At 43.1% G+C, this 20853-nt stretch overlaps 1 protein-coding gene across 1 annotated transcript in view; it reads left to right on the top strand.

Moving 5' to 3' along the window:
* LOC128715894 (6-phosphofructo-2-kinase/fructose-2,6-bisphosphatase-like) overlaps positions 1-20853 on the top strand; it is a 64242-nt gene that overhangs the window by 15472 nt on the left and 27917 nt on the right. The window contains exon 2 of the mRNA XM_053810812.1: positions 1968-1988. Within this exon, the coding sequence (XP_053666787.1) occupies positions 1968-1988 (21 nt within the window). The remainder of the gene's footprint in view (positions 1-1967; positions 1989-20853) is intronic.

Genomic DNA, 20853 nt, shown 5'->3' with positions numbered 1-20853 from the left:
GTACCGGTCTAGAAAAACCTCGGAGTTCTCGAATAGTGGCACAAAGAAGAAATTTTTTATCCTCAAACCACAGGAAAGGTTTGCTTCAAGACAGCTATAAAAAAGATCTTTTATCCAAGTCGCTATATTATTATTTGCATAATTCACCAAAACTGCAGTGTTCTATGGATAATCAGTATGCCATGAGTCACATATATAAGAAACATTTAAACGCCATTGGATGTAGCGTCACCAGTACCGGTCTAGAAAAACCTCGGAGTTCTCGAATAGTGGCACAAAGAAGAAATTTTTTATCCTCAAACCACAGGAAAGGTTTGCTTCAAGACAGCTATAAAAAAGATCTTTTATCCAAGTCGCTATAATAACTCCCGACGGTATGCACCTTTAATGTGGTTGTAAAATAAATCCAATTACTGGATTGAGATTGAATCAAACTTCATTTCAATTTACGTTAATTATATTTCATTAAACATCTACAGCATGAGCGTTACACACTCGTTGCTCCACACATAACCAGGAAAACATCTGGCTACGGACCAGCGAACCTGGCAGCGGGACCATAATGAGATGTTGGGCGAAATGATAAACAATTTGCCGGCGCTAGGAACCTCCCCCCACGAAATCACCCTAGTGGAGGTGTGGAGTTGGCAAGGAGAAGTCATATAGGTAGTAGGTGTCGAATATTAGCGCTTGATGATTATACTTCATTAGACATTATGCAATCGTATGTGATACCACCCCCGGTGTATCGGCAGTAGCCTAGCGACACAACAAGTCCACTGTACGATACCTTTCCCGCTCTTTAAATCGTCGAGCGTGTGAGATTCGGAGAAAAGTGGCAGAAACTATATGGACGTCTAGCGTATGGGCGAGATACCTGGACGAGATGACTACAATTTTGCAATGTTCCTCAAGCTGTCCGCACACCGGTACGATACCGGATACATCAAAGAGCAGCAGTTGATTAGTTGGACACCACCGTATCGATCACCTCCGAACACACGCCCCACCACGGGTAATAACGGGTGTAATAAACAATTCCCCGCAGGTCAGCAATTCGCTCATAAATCGTCTCCAGTGCGACCCGAGCCCCGGCGTGAATGTATCATGATCGATCGACATGATTAACTCTCACACTCCCGGTTGTACGATCTGCACGATGATGGGTATAATTTGAATACAATGCAGAAATAAAGTAGTTCCCGGATGGCGATCACATCGACATCAATCACTTGCCTTAACACTGGTTCACCCACCAACCCAGGCTCGCCTTTGAGATTTATTTTAGCGTAAAATAGGCGTAGATCGGAAGGTTCGATGTTAGCGCTTGTTATTTGTGTGTAGCTTTTTTTTTTCTACACATCATTGCCTACCGGCTGTCACGAAAGTACACAGAATAGCGTGTAATTTGATCGACGAGGCCAATTGGGTTAAATCCACCTAGTTGCACACTGCAATCACACAAGCAGGATGGAATTTTGGTACTACCAAAAGGACATATTAACCGATGTTTAGAGCAAAATCAAACTGATTTCTGCGTAATGAAAGTCGTGGAAAAGTTGTAGAAGAGCTGATGGAGATTCAGTAATTCATTCGTTAAATAACCTTCTACTAAGAGAAGTCAAGAGGTATTTGTTATTGAGATTAATTCTTTACGTTATTGAGGAGCATAAACTAAACAATTGATATCCGTCTATAATTATGGTGATAAAAACTCTATTGTAAAGTTGTAAAACGGTGTGCTAAATTAAAGCTTTACGAAGACTCAACCTTGTGCCGGGTACTTTTCGTTGTCCTTGAATTCATGTCCTCGTCTAAATCACCGGAGAAACGAACCACTCACATTAAGTTTCATTTGACCCAGTCCTTGCTTTTTATCACTTTACCCATAAACTTTGCCATCGTGTCCACTCGTCGTCCAAACGCCCCAACACTAATGATACATCTCTTTCCCTTGTTCGTTTCAGGCAAAAATGGCATCAATGAAGGTGAGTCAACACTAATCGCCACCAGATTAGTCACCTCGAACTCGTCGAACTCGCCCGCCCCAGATTCTTGCCAGGCCCCCGCGTCCAAGTGGTCCAATTCTTGACCATCCACACCGAACTATTACGGCACACTGAAAGGAACCACCCTCCGGCATGTGAGTTTTCAGCTCAAGATCATCTCAAGAGCAACTCCATTTGGTAAAGGTAATTTTTCTGCCCTCGAGCAAAATTACCGTTCGAATCGTTTGTACGAAATCGGATCATGCCCGTTCGCGTGGTGCAGGTATGATCCGCCCAAGCGCCGGATGGAAGACGGCACATCGAGTTAGCCGAAGGTCAGTAGGCCCCCGACCGCCAACCGCCATTGGAGTGCGTTACTTGTCGAAAGGATGGCAATGATTAGAGCTGACTTTGATGTGGACAGCGATACGGAATATCGATGTACCTTGAACTTTTGCTTGGGCGGCTTACGCTGTACGGTCGTACGGTTTTTCTGAAGCCCATCCGTGAGCCGCGAGCCTTCGTACACATCCCACACCGCGCCATTCGTCGTGGGAAATTGTGAAACAGTTAGATGTGGAGCGGTTGTCGGGTGGTTCGCTTTATGAACCTCTAATAGCCTGAAATTATAACACTCTCACGCCCCGCACTAAAGCAACACAAAAAAAAGACAACATATACCATGGTCGCCCGGCTAAGGCGTTCCGAACATCCCGCGTACTTCTCAGACGAGTAAATTGTCCGTACATCCAGCGTACATTGATTATTTGCTCGGCGGCTCGGTGTCTTTTTGGTGTTTGGTGGCACGCCTCGTTTTGTGAGCAGTGTGCAATCGGTGCAATTGGAATATGGTGGCGCTACCGGGGAGGAACGATAGCTCGATTGTGACATTTGGATCGATCGCGCAAGGAGCGCGCAAGGAGGTCACAAGAAGGGAACCATTTAGGATGTTGGTATAGCACCGCCAAGAAGCACGGGCACTGACATTTGAGCCGGCTGGGAAGGGATCGGGTCGCACATAAATCATCGTCGAAGGTTTCTCATAAAAGGAAGTACGCATTCGGTATCGTATCCATCGGCGGTATGCAATTAAGATGCGATGCCGAACGCGTGAAATCTCTGCACTTGAAGTCGATTTAGCGGTTTTACACTGGGGAGGGAAAGATTGGGCGAGGTAAATCTAGTGCAACAAAGTGTTGCAAGCTGTAAATGGTGGCGAATGATTTGTAAGATCGGATTGATCGTAAAGATACGACCTCTAACGGTTGCATGTATCCGATGTAAAACAGTTGATCCATATTCGAGTTTAAATATAGTGACTTTTGAAGAATGTGTTTTTTTCAGTCTTTTATAAATAAGCTTTGTTTTGTCTTTTATAAATAAGCCTTTTTGCTGACTTAACGATCTGGGCTGGATCATCTGTCTATCACATCATATACATTTGGCTGTCCCAGGTGAGATTTGAACCCGGCCTTGTCGTGTGAAGATCAGCGTCTTTACCGCTAAGCCATCGAGCCATCCACATTTTTCGAAGCTAATTCTTCATAAAAGTGATCATATTGATCCTTGTTGCAACAGATATTGAGAATATCATATTTAGTTTAAAGATTTATGCACCTTCAAATCCCTCAATTAATGCGAACTTTCGCACAAATTGTAAATCAATATTTTGGGAGCAATTTTGGCAGCAAGTTGGCTTTGGATATAAAATTTAAGTATAATTTTTTGATTGTTATTGGTCTTACTGGATCCATTAGCCAACAAAGAACAAGAACATAATTGAGGACACTGAATTGATTATGTAAAAATGTGTGCAACTCTTAAAACAATTACAATTCCATGCGCAATACGCATGCCCAACGCAATCCTACAGTTCTCAAGCTGCCGCATTCTTGTCGGTGCGACCTAGAAGTTTGGCGGGCAATATTGTCTGTCGAAATTCTTCGCCATTATCCCGATAAAATCTTGACTGTACGGTACCGAATTGTTCACTATCAACAATGCGTACGATCGCATTGACGGGTGTCGGATGGAAATAGATCAAGTAGAGCAGTAGGTGTGGCTCATGTTTAAATGCTTAAGAATTACGAGACCACATGATTTGCGTATGAAACATTGCGATATATCGCCGCACATGTTCATACATGGCTGTGGGCATACAGGAAGGAACCACAATCACAAATCATAGCTCGTGTGTGTGCACATATCTTCCCTTCCCGTAAACCATCCAACGGCTATAGACATTCTGTGGTGGTGGGTTATGTTTTCTCTCCAGTTCTTCGGCACCCTCCACGGTGTGAGACACAAAATAAAGCCATTGTGTTGCATGCATACCGCACACCACCCTGCTGTTTTCCATCCCATCTCAGGTTGGATGGTGAAAGAATCGGTAGTAGTGCACCGCTCGGTTGAGTAAGCAAAGTGGCAAAGTGCACCACATTTTCAACGGTTCGTTACGCCCTGTGGGAAGGAAGACACGCGCAGGAAGTTGCACATTACACGATCGCCATGTAAACTGTCGAGCATATAAACGGTTGGATGGATAAGGCCGATGAGGCGAAATTGAATATGGCTCCATTTGCAAATAATTTGACCACTTTTTACCTATTTTGGGAAGGAACTGGCAGGGAAGCGCAATCAGACAGCAGAAATTATAGTGTCTTTAAAAGTCTTCCAAGCGAGCGACATTATGATGATGGATTTCGATTACCAAACTTTGTGCCGGGATGTGACGGAAGGCGTAACGTCCGGGAAAGGTTACACCCGTATGTTTTCGCGGTTTGGCAACAACACACGAACAAGCGAAACGATGTTACATTTGGCTGCAAGCCAAACGCGAATTGCCGCCATCATCGTCACGTGAGAGCACGTGGAGAGCAAATGGTCAAAGTTGTGGGCAATATTTTAACACGATTACCGCACACACACCGCATGAATGGCGGCACAAAGTAATGGCTGACAGTAATTATCCTAATAAATAGCTCACTTGGTTTAGCGCTGGAAGGCTGGAAGCCAAAGCCTTTACGACCGCTGGAGTCGGGAAGGGTGCAAACATATAATTAGTATTGTTCCCACTCGAAAGTAGCGAGCATTAACGAACGAGAAGAAATGTTAAAACTGGAGCAACGCGTACGTTTGTACGGAGATTCTGACCAAACGCGTATCGCTGCGAGACCTTTTGTCGGGTGTTTTTACCATCAAAGAAGGGACACAAAGATGTCATTTATGGTGTTTTATATTTCAGTACAAAAAGTGCTACTCCATTAGTAGTTGTGGTTGTTAAAAATGGTACCAGTCTCTTAACATTAAGTGTAACTCCGTGCAAGCATTATTGGATTGATTGCAGTGTTCCCTCACACACAGGAACAATAGAAAGTATGTTTGCGGGCGCGCACGCTTTCAGACGAATCGGATCCGAATCCACTCACATCGGGTTTTTTTCCTCCATACTCCGGACCATCTCGTCGATTGCTTCCAGTTCACACGAACTATTGCGCAATGGGGGGGTATGCGCTGGGCGCATTCCGCCACCAATTCATCTCCGCTTTAAGCTTTCGCCTGAGCAGTGCGCCATTTGAATAGTGTTTTGTTTTCGCTCGGTTTGGCATCACGACCGTCGATTCATTGCGAGTTTGCGCGATTGCGGATCAAGTTCAAGCCAACGGTTCGACGTTGCGTTTGTTCCTGTGTGACACACCGATAGCTTAGCGTCGGTGTCACATTTGACACACTTAGGTCAGTGGTTCGGTTTTTTTTTCTTTGCAAAACGCGGGATCGTTAGCAAGAATTTAAACCCGCCAGCGTTTCGTACGCAAGGGCAAACATCAGAGGCACTTCTTGACCATCTTGTTGTGGAATTGATCGTTCGTTAGCGCATAAGGGTTTTTATTGTATTTCCCAACATATGGGTAAAAAGGTTGACATTCAAAATAGCAAAAGAGCAGCTGATCTGAAGACTAACCCAACGCCGAACAGTGGTCGAAGTGGTGCGAGAAAATGATGGTCTATATTCAACATCGTTGTGTGAGAATGCCTGAGTGAGTACGTTGGGAAGGGATGTCGATGTCCAAGCGGGAAGGAAGTGACCTTTTTTCTACATTGAATTACAGACACTTCACGCAGACTTGAGCAGTGTTTGGTTTATTTAATTAGACCGCTCAAAGCTTAAATGTCAACTCATCTGTTTGCTAGAATGATCGTGGGTCACATCGAGCTCGTCATTAACATTCAGCAATGCATTTCTTGAAGGTTCATCGGGAAGCAACGGGCACTCTTTCCATCTCATTTGCCCGTGAGAATTTCTCATCTTGCTTACATTACCAACCAATAGTGCAATAATTGCACATGTATCAAATTTACTTTCATGATATGTTATTCGTCATACACAATCAACGTCATGATATAATATCGACATTAGTGTGCTTATCACGTTGATCACTTATTACCGGCAAAAAGAAAGCTTCCCAATGGATATCCATGGTTTCTATTCGCGTTCGAAACAAGCTGCCTGCTCTAAACGTGACGGAAATTGTACCACATATATCATAGTTTCGATTTACAAACAATTTCACCTTCATAATGCATCGGTGGAAGAAAAACATGCGTAAAGTGATCGCAAACGTGTGGTAAAAATGGTTCGTCGTATCATTATCATAAATTTTCGAATTAACACGCACGACCGGCGCTCGTTCGCCGGGTGTGTGCGATGCGCTGATGGTAATGCTATCGGCATTTTATCAATTCTTTTCTATCGCTCGCTCGATTGATGGCCCATCAGAAGTCAGTCGAACTGCGACCTAACAGCGGGAACGATGTTACACACCCAGCGCCGAATTTATCGGTCTCATAATTGTGTTTCGACTCCATCCTTCCCATCCCATTAGGCGAAAATGGTAAGGTGTTGATAGTGGAGGTAAGTAGCCGATTTCGATTACAAAACTGGCCGGGTGAAAATATCGCATATCGTCAATATCGATCAGTTGATAGTAAAACGTGCGCGTTCGGAAATCGACAGTTCATTCACTCGCCGCTCAGTGATGGAACTCCGACCACTTCCAACCGGGCGGCACTCACGTACGGCGTTACGCGCTCTAACGCCGCGATTAGTATGATAATATATACGGCACCTTACTAAGCCGTGCCGTTGTCGTGCTGTCGTGTTCATCGTCGGCTAGTCTGCACAATTGTGCTACCAGTTTGCTCTGTGTGCCTTTCTTCTTTCTTCTTGTGTTGCTTTATTACCTTTACCACCAGCAATGAGACGACAATGTGTCAAAATGGACGAGGGCAGCTACACACAACAATCGGTGACGTTTTGCTCACAGTTTAAGTGGTCTTCGGTTGGGAGGTAGATACAACGAAAAATGGCCCAACGGGTAAAAGACACGTCGTTAGTTGACCGGTTAGATCATTGCGAGGCTAGGAAGGGAAGTGCAAAAGGTAAACTGGGGAAGTAGACAAATGGGAAAAACAACATCCATCATGCTTTACAAAGCAGGAAGGTGATAAAGCATACAGGCAGTCAGCGTAACGCTAAGACGGAAGTACAAGGTACGACACCTAAAGCGAGCCACACCGGGGATTGAAGACGAATACATCACACACTCGCCATAAGGAGATCAAAAAGGGGTTTGCACACTGTTTAGTTGCATTGGAAATTGTCTTTCTACAACGATTAAACTTGTTTGAATGGTTCAAAAAATCAAAAGACTTGTCCGCAAGCGACGAACCCTACAACCCGGACACACACACTGAACAAAAGGGGATCAAAAGAGTGCTTGCCCACAGTTTAGGTCGTCTTTTAGTCAAGTTGTCTTTAATTTACGACTGTACGTTTCCACAAAAGCACCAATGGTTAAATTTCGTTTAAAAATGCCTCAAAACATCAAAAGACTTGTCAGCAAGCGACGAACCCTACGAACTCCCGAAACGTTACTTCCTTAGCTGCACCGGAACACACATACACACACACACACCCAGTGACAGATTTAGATTCCATTTGTTGCTCCACCTGATCGATGACATGACGGTCATTTGCGCGTGACATCCGGCGAGGAAGTTCGTGTGGTCACGGCAACACATGATAACGCGGGACCCGGGACGGCAGCGAAGGCGTACGTTTGTGGAAAGTGATTACGAAATTGAAAGTTTGCGATTGAACCATACTAAATGGGTGCTGCAGTCACTCCACACTAAGGCACACGGGCTCGTTGCAATAATGCTGGGGCCGCGTGCCGTTTATGCTGGCGTTACGTTTTACCCGCCGTGCGGAATATTGAAATGCGCGCGTCGAAGCGTTTTCCGCACTGGGTCTCTTGGGTGCTCGAGCCGTGCTGGAATGGTGCGAAGAAATTTTTGCATTTCTCCACTAAAAGGTAAACAAAACCAAAAACCGATCAATCACTGTACTGTCCAGCTGTAATTGTTGCGATAGAAAATGGTTCAAATTTAGTATGACTGGAGGGTAGTGTTAGCACCTTCGCGCATATTTTATATTACATCAAAAAGACTGCCATGTGTGTTCCGTGATGGGGTATTTATTGAACTATGTTTGTAGTTAAAAAATATATTTTTAATTGTTGGTCTCTTCTATACACACCTTTTCCTACTGGGTTTCGGAACAAAATGTGGCGGTTACATTCCAGCGATACAAAGCACACAGGCACAGTTTTCCATTCCCGAGATTCGGACGAACCATGCATCGCTTGCTTGCGTTTTGCATCGCTTATCGTTTTGCAGATCGTAATCACGATGCAATTCCGTTTCTTCGACACATGTTTTCTCTACCTCGGGCAACACGCACTAACCTGTTGAACTCGCGCATATGAGCAGTGCTAGTGTGAGACGGAGAGTAAATCAGACACAACCGCAAACGATCAACCAATTTTGCAACGATCGTGACATATATTTCATTCTCACCTACAAACACACACACAGTAGTATAACGTTTATTTGCTGTGGAATTTGACAAATTAACAGTCTCCAATTTTAATTGACGTCTTTTTGCCACCGCCAGAGTGCGCAACGCAACGCTTAAGTGTCATGTCGTACTACGCACGTCAAACAAAGTCTTTGTTTTGTTTAGCGCCGCGGTTTTTGCAATATTTCACTCCAATTCGAGCGATTTGTGGCTTTTGGGACACATTTTTTCTCACCATTCCTTTTTTTTGCTGCTACTCATTTAGTGTACGAAACAGAATCGAAGCAGATATTGTGCAACGAATGTGAAGTGCGTACGGAAAAAATGGTACACTGTGTTCAATTTTTCTCACTGAATTAAGTTTCGCTATCGGGGTTTTGGGCTTGTGGCCCTCCCCCAAAAGGGTGTCACTGCTTTTAGTAGTGGATGTTGCGTTACGCCATCTATCGGTAAGTGAACTAATTAACTCTAGTCGACTCCCTTTTCTCACTGGATAGCAATCGATAACGATCTACCTGTTCATAGGCTTTCGCGATCGCTTACTAATTTCTATATCGTACGTTGGGTACGTTATCGGTTGTCGATCAGATAATGCTCTCGATGCGATTTAGAACACCGCTTGCCCCTTTATCAACCCCTGTCGAGCATCAGTCAGCATTGAAATGATAGCTTTCCCTTTTCCCCTCGTACGAAAAGGGCGGAAAGCAAAGAAACTCCACTTTAATCACAACAGATCACTCGAAATCGATCGATAGACGATGGACTGGAGCTTTAAAAATTGAAAGTTTTTCGCTTTTCACGCAGGAAACTCCGGCAGCACACCAGCAGAAGGTGGTGAAACAAAAGTAAAGCCCCCAACAAAAAAACGATAAACTGGTGCACGCAGTGTTGTTAATGCTTTAAATGTGATCAGAGATCGTGTGGTCAGCGTGGAACGCGAGTGTCAAAAAATCACCTCAAAAAACTGGCTTAATATTTTCATCCGGCTCGTTTCACACTAAACCCCTGCTAAAGCCATTTCTAGGCTGGGTATAGAGCACGGTACCAGATTATCGCTCGGTTTCGGTTCGCTGATGATGGTGTGGCTGTTGGCATTTCTATCGTAGCGCTTATCTGGATCAGCTTAATTCCGGCCCAGTTCTAGCTGAAGCGTGCCACAGACAAATCCGAATTGGCTTTTAGCGCCACCAAGCACACCCCATCCGACCAACCACGAACTAATGGGAGGCTATCATACTTAATTGTCCGCGGTTTTACCTGATCGTGGCGTTTTGTGTTGTTTTGCGATTTACTTCGCACTGTCGTTTCGCCAAGGTTGAGAGCGCATTTTATGGGATTTTGTGTTTTAAGGCAAAGTTTGCAATTTCTTTGCCAAATTTAATTATTCTCTTTTCCCCTGCATACAACGACCCGTTTTGCTACTGAAAACATGGAATGTAATTTCAAAAGTAAAACAACAATTGCATGTTTTATTCATCTGCCGAGTGAGTTCGTCCGGTAGGCCGAAAGATCGGTCGAAACAAAAACGACCTTTTGCTTCGTCTCGCACGATCAGAAGGTTTTGATTGCCATTCTGCGAATGGCACCGCTCGCACGTCCGGCACAAGTTTGTTTTACACATCCGCCCCACAGGTTCGCTATGCTTCTGGTCTATTTATTGCATAAGTCAGCCCATCGAGCCCGTTTGCCAAGTACCCGGGCGCGAATAATAGAATAGGTTTTGCCCATCGATTTGAATGTTCCCAGCGGTGGAGTTTTGGTGCGGATCGGCTCGTTCCACCTCGGAGGTGAATAAAATAAAATGTGAAAGGATCAAGAAGGCCCCCACTTTTTTTTTATCATAAATCGAACCTTCACATTGACTTTGCGATACGGACTCGGGAGAGGGATGTTTATTGCTAGTCTTCTGGTCGCGATCGGGTGAGAGGCGACTTATTGATTGCGGAACCAAAGTAATTCTGCTCGCCACCAGTATTCCCAAGCTTCCTCTTGTGTGTGTGTTTTGTCTGCTATAGCTTGATCTCTGCTGATCGCGCTTCGATTGTTTCGATCTCCGGTTAGTTCGTTAGGTTCAATATTATGATTTATTGATTTATTTATCGTATTTGAACCGGAACTTTTAACAAACATCGATTTAACATACAAGCATATGCTATGATTTATCGCTACTTGACCATGGTTGACTGTAGAAGGTAAATGCGGTTTATAATCGGCGGGATTTTCTTGAAGGTGACATCAAAAGTTCAATCTGAATGCATACGGATCTGAATGGTTAAACGAATAGTCTAATCAGTTTTGCAGATAAAGTTTAATCCAGCTTATCGGAACTACTGTATACATAATAAAGCATAACAGATTAGTGTAGCGATTAGAGGATTTTATGTCTTATTTATGGAATAGTGTATTTTATATGCATGATTGAAAGGTATTCTATTCTCATGGACCACGTTGAGAGTCTTGAGCTTCTGAAACCTTATCTACAATGATTAATTCTGTAACTTTATATAGCTTAATGCGCTGATTCCGGAACCTGTTCCCAAATTCTTCAAATGATTTCTTACATTCTTAGACACCATCTTTAAACAGTGACAATTGTGAATTTTGTGACAATTAAATTAGACAGACTCTTAATGACACTTTCGTACTGGAAATAGACCACAACGCGTACACCTCATTTAGCTCCCATCATCTTTCAGCACCAATTTGTATCGCTGTACAAAAAGAGAGCGAAAGTGATTTACAATTACTACCAATTACGAGATGTCTCGAAGAGAACCGACCTTTCCCGAGCACAAGCGGCTGAGAGCAACGATCGTTAGATCGGGTAATTGGAGCAATCAACCAAACCACGTTACATAATTCTCCCTTTGCCATTTTGCTCCGTCCAATTCATTTCCCCGTTCGGTGCCAAAGTACTGTTTGTTTATGTTTTTCTTTTGCCGTTCGCTCCATTACGCATCGGACGATTCGACTATCGGACATTGAAACTCATAATTTTGCAGCTTATGTTTACAGGGTTTGCGGGAGGTTTTTTTTTGTTTTTGTTTCACTGCCCAGTGCCATCCTTTGCAAAGTCTCGTTTTGCGTGTTTACGGTGACCGAACCTAGCGACCTACGCGAGTGTTTCGATTGGGGTACTTTTCTTCATTTTCCGACATTTTCCGCACGCTTGATGGAGCTTCCGTTTCGCGCGCGCAAAAAAAAACAGGGTAGCAATTTCCACCGGTTCGTTGCATCGTTATGTTGTTATGCTTTGGTGCATCTTTGTTTTTTCCTTCTCCACCGTCACAGATTCAGGTTTGAATATTATTTTTCCATTTTTCATTGTGCAGTTTGCGTTGTTTTTGGTTGTGTTTTAATTTTTGCCTAAGAAATTCAACACTTTGTGCAGCCGTTTGTGGGGAAGCCCTTCTTCAGGGGTCTTACAGCTATTTCCTGCCTTGTTAACGAGATTTTTTTCCCCAAAAACCTTAAAAGCATCGGTAGCGGTAATATAGTGGGACGTTAAATTTAATAATCTAATGCCTCACGAATTGGGACCCGCCGCGCGATGTGCCCTTTGCGTCTCGCTTTGTGAACCACACGTGATTTATGCGAGTTGTTTTTACTCGCGTTGTTTCCCCCCCCGCCAACTGAACCATTTCGACGCTACAGCGAAGAAGAGTGTGCTCCTTTGTTGCAGCAGAAAAGGGAACGGCAAACAAATGCAATCTTCCAATGCCGGTTTGCTGACGATTTATACAAATTATATTATTAAATTACCATGCAGCATTGAACCGGCATGGTTTTGGGGAATTGTTTTCCAACGCTCAGTTCGTTTGCTGCCCGATCGGCATGACGCTAATGATGATGGGCTATAACATTTCCACAAAGTGGGAGCGATTCTCCCAAGCCCTTCGGCCCTCTTTGTGGGCGAGTGAGTGTGTAATTTGCGCCGGAAGGAAAGATCACCGGGCGGCGAGTGGCACGATTTTGACCACCGATTTGGTAGGCGTTTCGTGCGGGCGTGTTCAAAACTTAAAACCTCGAGGATGCATTCACCACAAGTGCATTAACTAGGCATTACCAACCACCCCCGAGCGAGGAAGGAGACCACAAAAATGTTGTTGCTATCGACTGGAACACCCATTTACCGGCGGAAGGTGTGTCCGAGATGAATGTTTTCGTGTGTTTTGTTATTTGTTTGTTAAGGGGTATTTCCGACCGAAAAGTAACGCTAATCGTGCGCTCGTGGCCGTTAGTTAGGGATGTAAAAAATTGCTATCGGAAACTAAGCAACGGCTGATGATGGTGAAGTTAAGGCGGGAACTGGCGAGACGGGAGCATAGCTTTGGCATGTTTTACAGGTGTTTCTGGTGTTGGATACCGAAAGCAAAAATTCGTCGGTACGATTGAACAGCAAAGTGAATTAAATCGCTTACATGTGGCGGATATTGTTTTCCGTATTGGTGTTACATTTCGCATGAATCACATTACATCGTTTGGTGTTTTTTTTCCTGTGACGTGCAATTTGAGATCTGTTTCACTATTTGATTAAGATGTTTCACTGACTCAAATAGTCCAGACGAGTCATCTTGTCTATAAAACAAAGAAAATTCAGGACTGTTGAGTGCTAAGAATGTGACTCATTTTCCCTTGAGAACAAAACATACAACTTTGTTCTTATTTAAGTACACAAATTTGTGAACCGTTGTCTTACGTGCCAGACGTTCGATGTTTCATTAAATAAAGACATATACCGAAACAAAGAATATGATTCATAGGGTATGACTAATGATGAACGTCATTAAAATGAGATGTTAACGAATATTTTTTTATGGAGGATATATTTTAAGGGAGTGATACAATGTTAAACATTGTTTGTAGTGTCCACTTTATCGTAAACTTTGACCAAAATTCATACGACACTCCTACTCCATACAAATCGAAATTCCAAACAGTGCCTCAAACACTCACAACTCATCTTATTATCTCAAACCCATGGTGGATTATCTCAAACCAATGGTTTCTAATTTAGCGAAAATTTTCACTCAATAACGATTAGTTTGATCTGAACATGATGAAAATTTTGAGATTTTACTTTCGTACATTTTATCGCAATATATCTTTGAATAAAATCTCTTCTTCAATATCAACACCATTTCAGGTTTATTGTAACTAGTGATGGGTCAAGTAACTCTTTCGAATGAGTGGAGCGAACCGCTCTTCGTGGTGAGCGGTGTGCTTGAAATAGCTCTTTACTGTGCGAATTACGGTACAAAGTGTACGCTTAACGCTGTGCAAATAGCGTTAAAAAGAACGCAATGAACACTGTGCGATCAGCGCTCCGAAGAGCGCTGTGCGATTGGCACTGCGAAGAACGCATTGAGTACTGTGTAATTTGCGATAGAAGGAATCAATTGAGTTATGTGCACCGTTGAATGCGATCAGCGAATTTGAAACGTGGGGTGCTATGAGAGGGAAGAACTATATTTCTTTATATTTTTACCTAATAAATACATTAATTTGTAATTATTACTGCGCACATCGCTCTTTGGTGCGCTCAGCGCGCTCTTCGGAGAGTAATTCGCACAGTAAAGAGCTACCTGATTTTAAATACGAAGCGCACTGAGCGTACTCAGTTAGACGAGCGGAGCGATTGTAGTAGCTCTTTCGCTCACGATCCAACACTGATTGTAGCACTAACACTTTAAATCGATTCAAAAATCTATTATGAACAATCCGTATTTACGCAATCAAGCACATGCGTGTATATGTACTAATGGAGCACGCGATACAAAATGGAGCGTAATGAACATTTCTAATAAAGTTATCCTCTAATGTCTATGCAAAACCGAAGGATCTTGTTACGACAATTAAAATCTCATTTTCGATGTTTCACAATGTCTTACCACCCCCGTTTGCAAACATTAAACCTGACAGAGTTCCTGATGCTTTCGCTTTCTCAAACGGCATCTGGAGCAAAGGTGCTGCTCGCAACATTGGTGGAGCAAACATTTTCACCAGCCGGTCGCGCAATTATACCCCCGGCGTCTATCACTGTAAAGTGGCCAACGCGAAGATTGCAATTTGGACCACACCGCTTAGCGCCGTTGATGTAAGCCCACGAAGGCGAACGGGAGAAATTGATTTTAATGCTAATTCTAATGGCCTTAAGCGAATAAGTGAAGGAATTTAACGACGGCGAGATATGCCGACTCCGTTCTCGGCCTCTAACTGACAATCGACACGGACCGCGCAGTATGCATGCATGCACCGCACTTGGGAGATCCGTGTGCATCTTCGACCTTTTCACAAATGCAGCCGGAGGACATTGGATCGGTTGCTGGGGCGAGACCCAACGAACTGGTTGTTCTGGTCGCGCATTTCGTAGTGGATAGAATTAATCTGCGGCGCCTAGGCGTTGCATCATTCGCGCAAGCGACGAGCAGTAGATGCGCACGCGCGTGTGTCTTATGGTGGGTGTCGCAGGGGTGGGCGATGGAAGAATAGAAAACCGCGCTCGAATAATACAAAGAATCGCAACGTCCTCAGCGGCGAAGGTGAGCAACAGCCTAATTATACGACATGTCTTTTTTTGTTATTGGTGGTTTGGAGGCGTGTGCCGAAAGGCGAGCATCATTATATTGAATGTATCTCTTTGGGCTATGTATGCTTGTGTTTGTCTTTAAAATGCTATTAAATAAACAAAAAAAGGCGTCTAGACTAGAGACGGTGCTATTTTTGGGGTGGCTTTCGCATGTTCCGTTGAATTACGATAATAGTTGCTACCTACTGGAACTATGTTTCCCCAGTTGCTGGGCACGATTAGGTCGTATTTTATATCTTTTTTTTCTTCAGTTTTGTCTATTTGGGCAAAGTGTGAATTGAAGAAGGAATTCTAAATGGGAAGACTCCAAATAGATGCCTCATTGATGGCCATATTAAAAAGTCTAGTAGGAAGATAATAATTTTCCAATAATTTGAAGCATAGGATTGAAAAAGTTGTTAAAAAACAGCAGCAGTTTCATATAAAAAATTTATTTGGAATTAATGAGTATTCAAAGAAGAAACTTTATGTTTGTTTCACTTTCAAGTCTCCAAGTCAATAGATAAACAAACGCCCAAGCTATATTTCGGTTTATTTATATACGTCTCGATTGTTGATTTAAATACTTTGCACAGCACATCATGGAGAATAGTTTGCAAAAACCGATAGGCTCCCATGGCTATCACGGCATCGAAAAATCGCAACTTCCCACTGTGACTCTAGCGGTCGTTTAAAAACATTTCTATAATTTACTATCCCCGCTGCGTGATGCATTTGTATAAATTAACAACGTGCTCAGTTACAAGCACCAACTCCTCAGCTGCAAGTGCTCGCTCACTGGTAGCAAAACAGATGCAAATCATGCGTATCCGTTGGAGCTTTACGTTTATTTTCCACCCGTTTGAAGTGTGTGTTTGGTTTGTAAATAATTCAGCATAAAGAACACTTGTCTGGGAAAGGAGCAATAAAAGAAGTCCATGAAAAAGGTGGCCAACACGCAGCATTACCGGAGATGAATGTAGATGGCACCGAAACGATGGCTGATGTCCACAGTTTTGTCACGATGATTCTTTTGTGTACAGGCACCGTACGTTCCCTCAGCTGAGAACGGCCCTGAGCTGATGGTGTGAGCAGCTGGAACTCATTAGCTTCTGCGATTGGGTTTTTGTTGAATATATACGCACTAGCGATAATTTGACAGCACACAAATCGCACAATTTTGCACACCTTCCGTTGCATCAGTCGGGGGTAAGAATTGTCTATCGACCGCCGGTAGGATCTTACTCCCATCACTCATTGCCAGTCGTCAGCAGTCGTCGACAGCACCAATTATACAATCACGCAAAGGTTTTTTGGCATCAAATCTACGCGTGAAATCAGTGATATGTTTTTTTTTCCTGCTTTATTCCTCCATCGTTGAACTTCTAAACACGACAGGGGAACCTCGCGTAACCTCGTCGAGGCTTCGCATTTGAGCCCGCCTCATTTCAAAGTACCACCTTAAGCGACGAACCTGCTCAAAAACAACAGAGCGTTGAAACAAAAACGCCAAAGCGACCGGGTTAAGACACTCCGTTACGCAGCAGGGGGCCGACGTCGACGGGCACATTTCGCGACAATCGATGGCGCGAATTTCGGTGAAATTGTTTCACACGGGAAATTAAACGCTCGATCACCGAATCGATGGATGAATGATTACGCTACGTTACACACGGGTGGCAGAAAATCGTACGTCAGCGAAGGTGATTGAGAAAATCACATCATTCATTTCCTTGCAGTGGCCGGCTACGATACAGCATCGTACAACCGGGTGATGCTTCCTTCCGCGAAAGAAAAAATAACACATCTCCGTCGATCATGTCGCTCGGTTTTGGGATTGAACAATCCGCATGTGCGGTGTGATCATTGTCTTCCTAGGAGATGTTTAAAAAATGTGCTACCCTAGGAAGTTGATTGGTAAAAATTGCTGCTCAACCGAGGCGGAAAGTTGATTGACTTTTCCGGAGTATGTTCATTGTTGCGAATGTTGTGCATTGGCAAGGGCATGGGTACATGGGTTGACATCGGATACACGAGCCCTTCACATTCGCTAATTTTAGGGGGCATTGTTTCCTGTGCGGTTTTGTTATTATCCATATTAGATTTTTTTTTCAACAAATTTCTCCTTGCCTATTGAAAGCTTTTGAAAATTTATACTGCTTTATTTGCGACCGCCTTTTTTTATTTCCATCCGTTTAAACCTTCCCCTAATATATACGATTAACTAAGCTAAATAAACAAAACCAGTGATCAGTTAGTCGAGTCGATGACCACTGACATCAACTGACAAAATATATAATCCACTGGAACCAGTATTTAAACCCCATATAAAGCTTAAATTACGGAAATGTTATTTCATGTTACAATAATGATTAAAAGCGATCGTTTTAATTTAATTTTAAACTTCAAAGTAGACAAATTGAAAAAGAAATGTATTGCTTACGTGCAAAAGTATCGATTTTATAAAGTTTATTACAGGAAGACCCCGTGATACTCGGTTCCTCTGATACGCGGATTCGGAAATACGCGGTTTTAGTAAATTTGACAGCTGAATTAATTATAACACAAAAGTTAAACAAAAGGATGACAAATTTGTCAAAAATACTTTAGACATTGTTTTCATTCAATCATTGAATTGCTGAATAAATTTGGATGCAGAGAAGGAAGTCAACTATGTTCCTTTGTAGTATGAACGATTTTACTCCCAGTTTCGACTTAGCGGTCCGCTATAACCCGGAAAAAAATCATCTATCTCGAATTACCGCGTAAGCCGAATCCGGGAGTAAAATTGTTTATACTTCAAAGTTACAAAGTTGACTTCCTTCTTTGAACTTATTTTCTTCTGCAAAGCAGACGAATTTTTGAAAGAATACAATAAAATAAATTAAAAACAAATGGTTTATATAACAAAGGAAGGTTTTTTTCTGCTTAGATTTTGTGCTATAAATTAATTCAGCTGTAAAATTTCTAAAAACCGCGTTTCTCCGAATTAGAATATAAGAGGAACAGCGTACTTCGGGTACTGCCTTAAGATCATTTTAACATATTTTAAAAAAATATATTATAAATTGTCTCAAACATATGTATAACATTAATCTTATTTACAAATTCTTATAAATTTTAAATCAATGTTTACGAAAACAGTTCGTTACGTATTTACACACGTTTTCAGAGGCTGCAGGTAATGTGAACAAACCAACAGTCTTGCTGAATGGATTTTACGATTGAAAATTAATGACAAAATGAGGCATGACTTAGACAGACACCACGATTGCCACACATAAACATTTCTTCGTGTAATCAACCCTGCACTGCCCTCCCATTAGGATTTAGATCGCGATCGCAATCGATACTCTCGCCGTAAGTAGACGAGATTTATGACTAAGCAATGATTGCCTCTCCCTGTATGCTCGCTCACATCTCTGTCACCGGGGCGAATGACGTTTGCCGGTTGACGGTTGCGAGATGGTGCACGTTGGTTTCGTTCGCAGCCCAGAACCCATAACCATCACATCCACTCCCACATTCCCGATGGTGATTGATTTTTGTCTGTTGGTCCGCTCTTCCCGTGGCGTGTTGTGGACTCCGTGTGTCTTTTTACGGCGTTGGAACGCCTTCTCAACACCAGCTACTTTTAACGTGCATGTGCATCATTTTAAACAGTGGATGCTAATGCTTAGCCTGTCTACCATTCAATCTGTAGCGCTTGTGTGTGTGTTTTTTTGGTTTGTTTTCCATCTCGCTCAAATTTTTACTACTTCCATTGCTTGGCGCGTTGTACACGCGACCCGGCACGAACTATTGTGCAATCGTTGTGTGCCCCGGGTCTGCAATAGGTACTACAGACTGACGCTTTATGTTGGCCGTGTGAACTAATCGAAGGAGGGAAAAAAACACTCATACAATCTCAATTCAAATGGTTCAGCTGATTCTATACCGTACACAGAACCACCGGGAGGAAGCGACACTAAGGAGGCAAAGAGACACACGGTAGTAAAGCAGCGGGCCAGCTTGTGTGCCAGTTTAGATTGGGCTTTGGGAGGGCCGCGTACCAAGCGAGGCAAAGCTTTACCTTCGTGCCGTCCGTCGTTGAACGCCCACCCGCACAAATCGATTTTCCAATGGGAGAGCGCGCGCGCGCGCTGGAGCATGTGCAACTGCAAAAGATGCATTTTTTTTTTGGATCCCCGCATTTCCCGGTGACTGCACGATCATACGGTTGGGTCGTCCCGATGCATCTGCCATATGTTTGGACCATTGGCAGCGGCTTTCAAATGCCACGGTGCGCGGTGTTTCGCTTCAGTGTCAGCCGGTTGCTCTCGTTTCGTTACAAAGGCAGGAAAAGTCGGCCATATGGATAGTTTGATTTGAAGCTTTACTCTGTACCACGGCTAAAGGTTACCTCAAAGGTTACTGTCAGTAGGTCTAAGTGTGTGATGTAGCATTACGAAGAATGGGTAGCGGTCCTGATTTTTCAAATCTCTGCCGGTCTGTTATGTAAATAAAGTTGTACAACAATTTCTAAATGCAATAATTGGAATGAGAAAATGGGAATTTGTAAGTTAGTGTGTACAACATCAGCAGATAAAAATAAGACACATTTCCAGATGTCAAAAGTCATATTCCTTTACTAGACTTCAGATTTCGCCTAATATACAGCATCAATACGACCAGCAGTCTATAGATTCTTTGTTATTTTAGTTGAAATGACCACGTTGTACATTTAAACTGTTTATATAACACTTAGACAGAAGACATAGAATTCCTCAATATTTCTTGAGACACAGAAATCCCATCGAGAATTCAAGAGACATTAAAATATCTATATGAAACAAATTTAAAACAGCAGTGATCACCAAAACTGCTGCTTTCTACCAGTCAATCATCGGGCGGACGCACTTAATCTAAACGTGTCGAAATAGCACTAAATCGTCGTCCCCAGACAATGCTGTTTTGCCTTCCCAAATTTGCATTTTTGCCATCCAATTTGCAACTCGCTCATAAAACGGCAAAGACCCAACGGTCGTGCTCGGATTAAAGTGTTGCCTGATGTCTGTTTCATGGCATTACGATGTCGTTGCCACGCTGAGAACTCATCCACCGATGTAAACCAGGGGAGAAAGGGCGTGAATGGGGTTGAGGTGCATGTGTCAGATGATAACTATCGCGAGCCATTTACAATCCGTTCGGTCGCAGAAACATAACTATTTAGGTAGACGGAAAGACCGAGAGAGAGAGACAGAGCGTAAAAAAACACACGAACCTGCAAGACAGCTCTATTTGTACCCTATTTAATAACAATCGACCGTCGCCAAGCGCCAAGCTACGGCCGTGGATTTTACAACTGTGGGTGTTTCGGACGATCGTTTGCATACCGC

This window comes from Anopheles marshallii, chromosome 3, assembly GCF_943734725.1.
Source record: "Anopheles marshallii chromosome 3, idAnoMarsDA_429_01, whole genome shotgun sequence".
Lineage (NCBI taxonomy): Eukaryota > Metazoa > Arthropoda > Insecta > Diptera > Culicidae > Anopheles > Anopheles marshallii.
The sequence above is the reverse complement of the archived record's forward strand: the minus strand, read 5'-3'. Positions and strand labels throughout refer to the sequence as shown.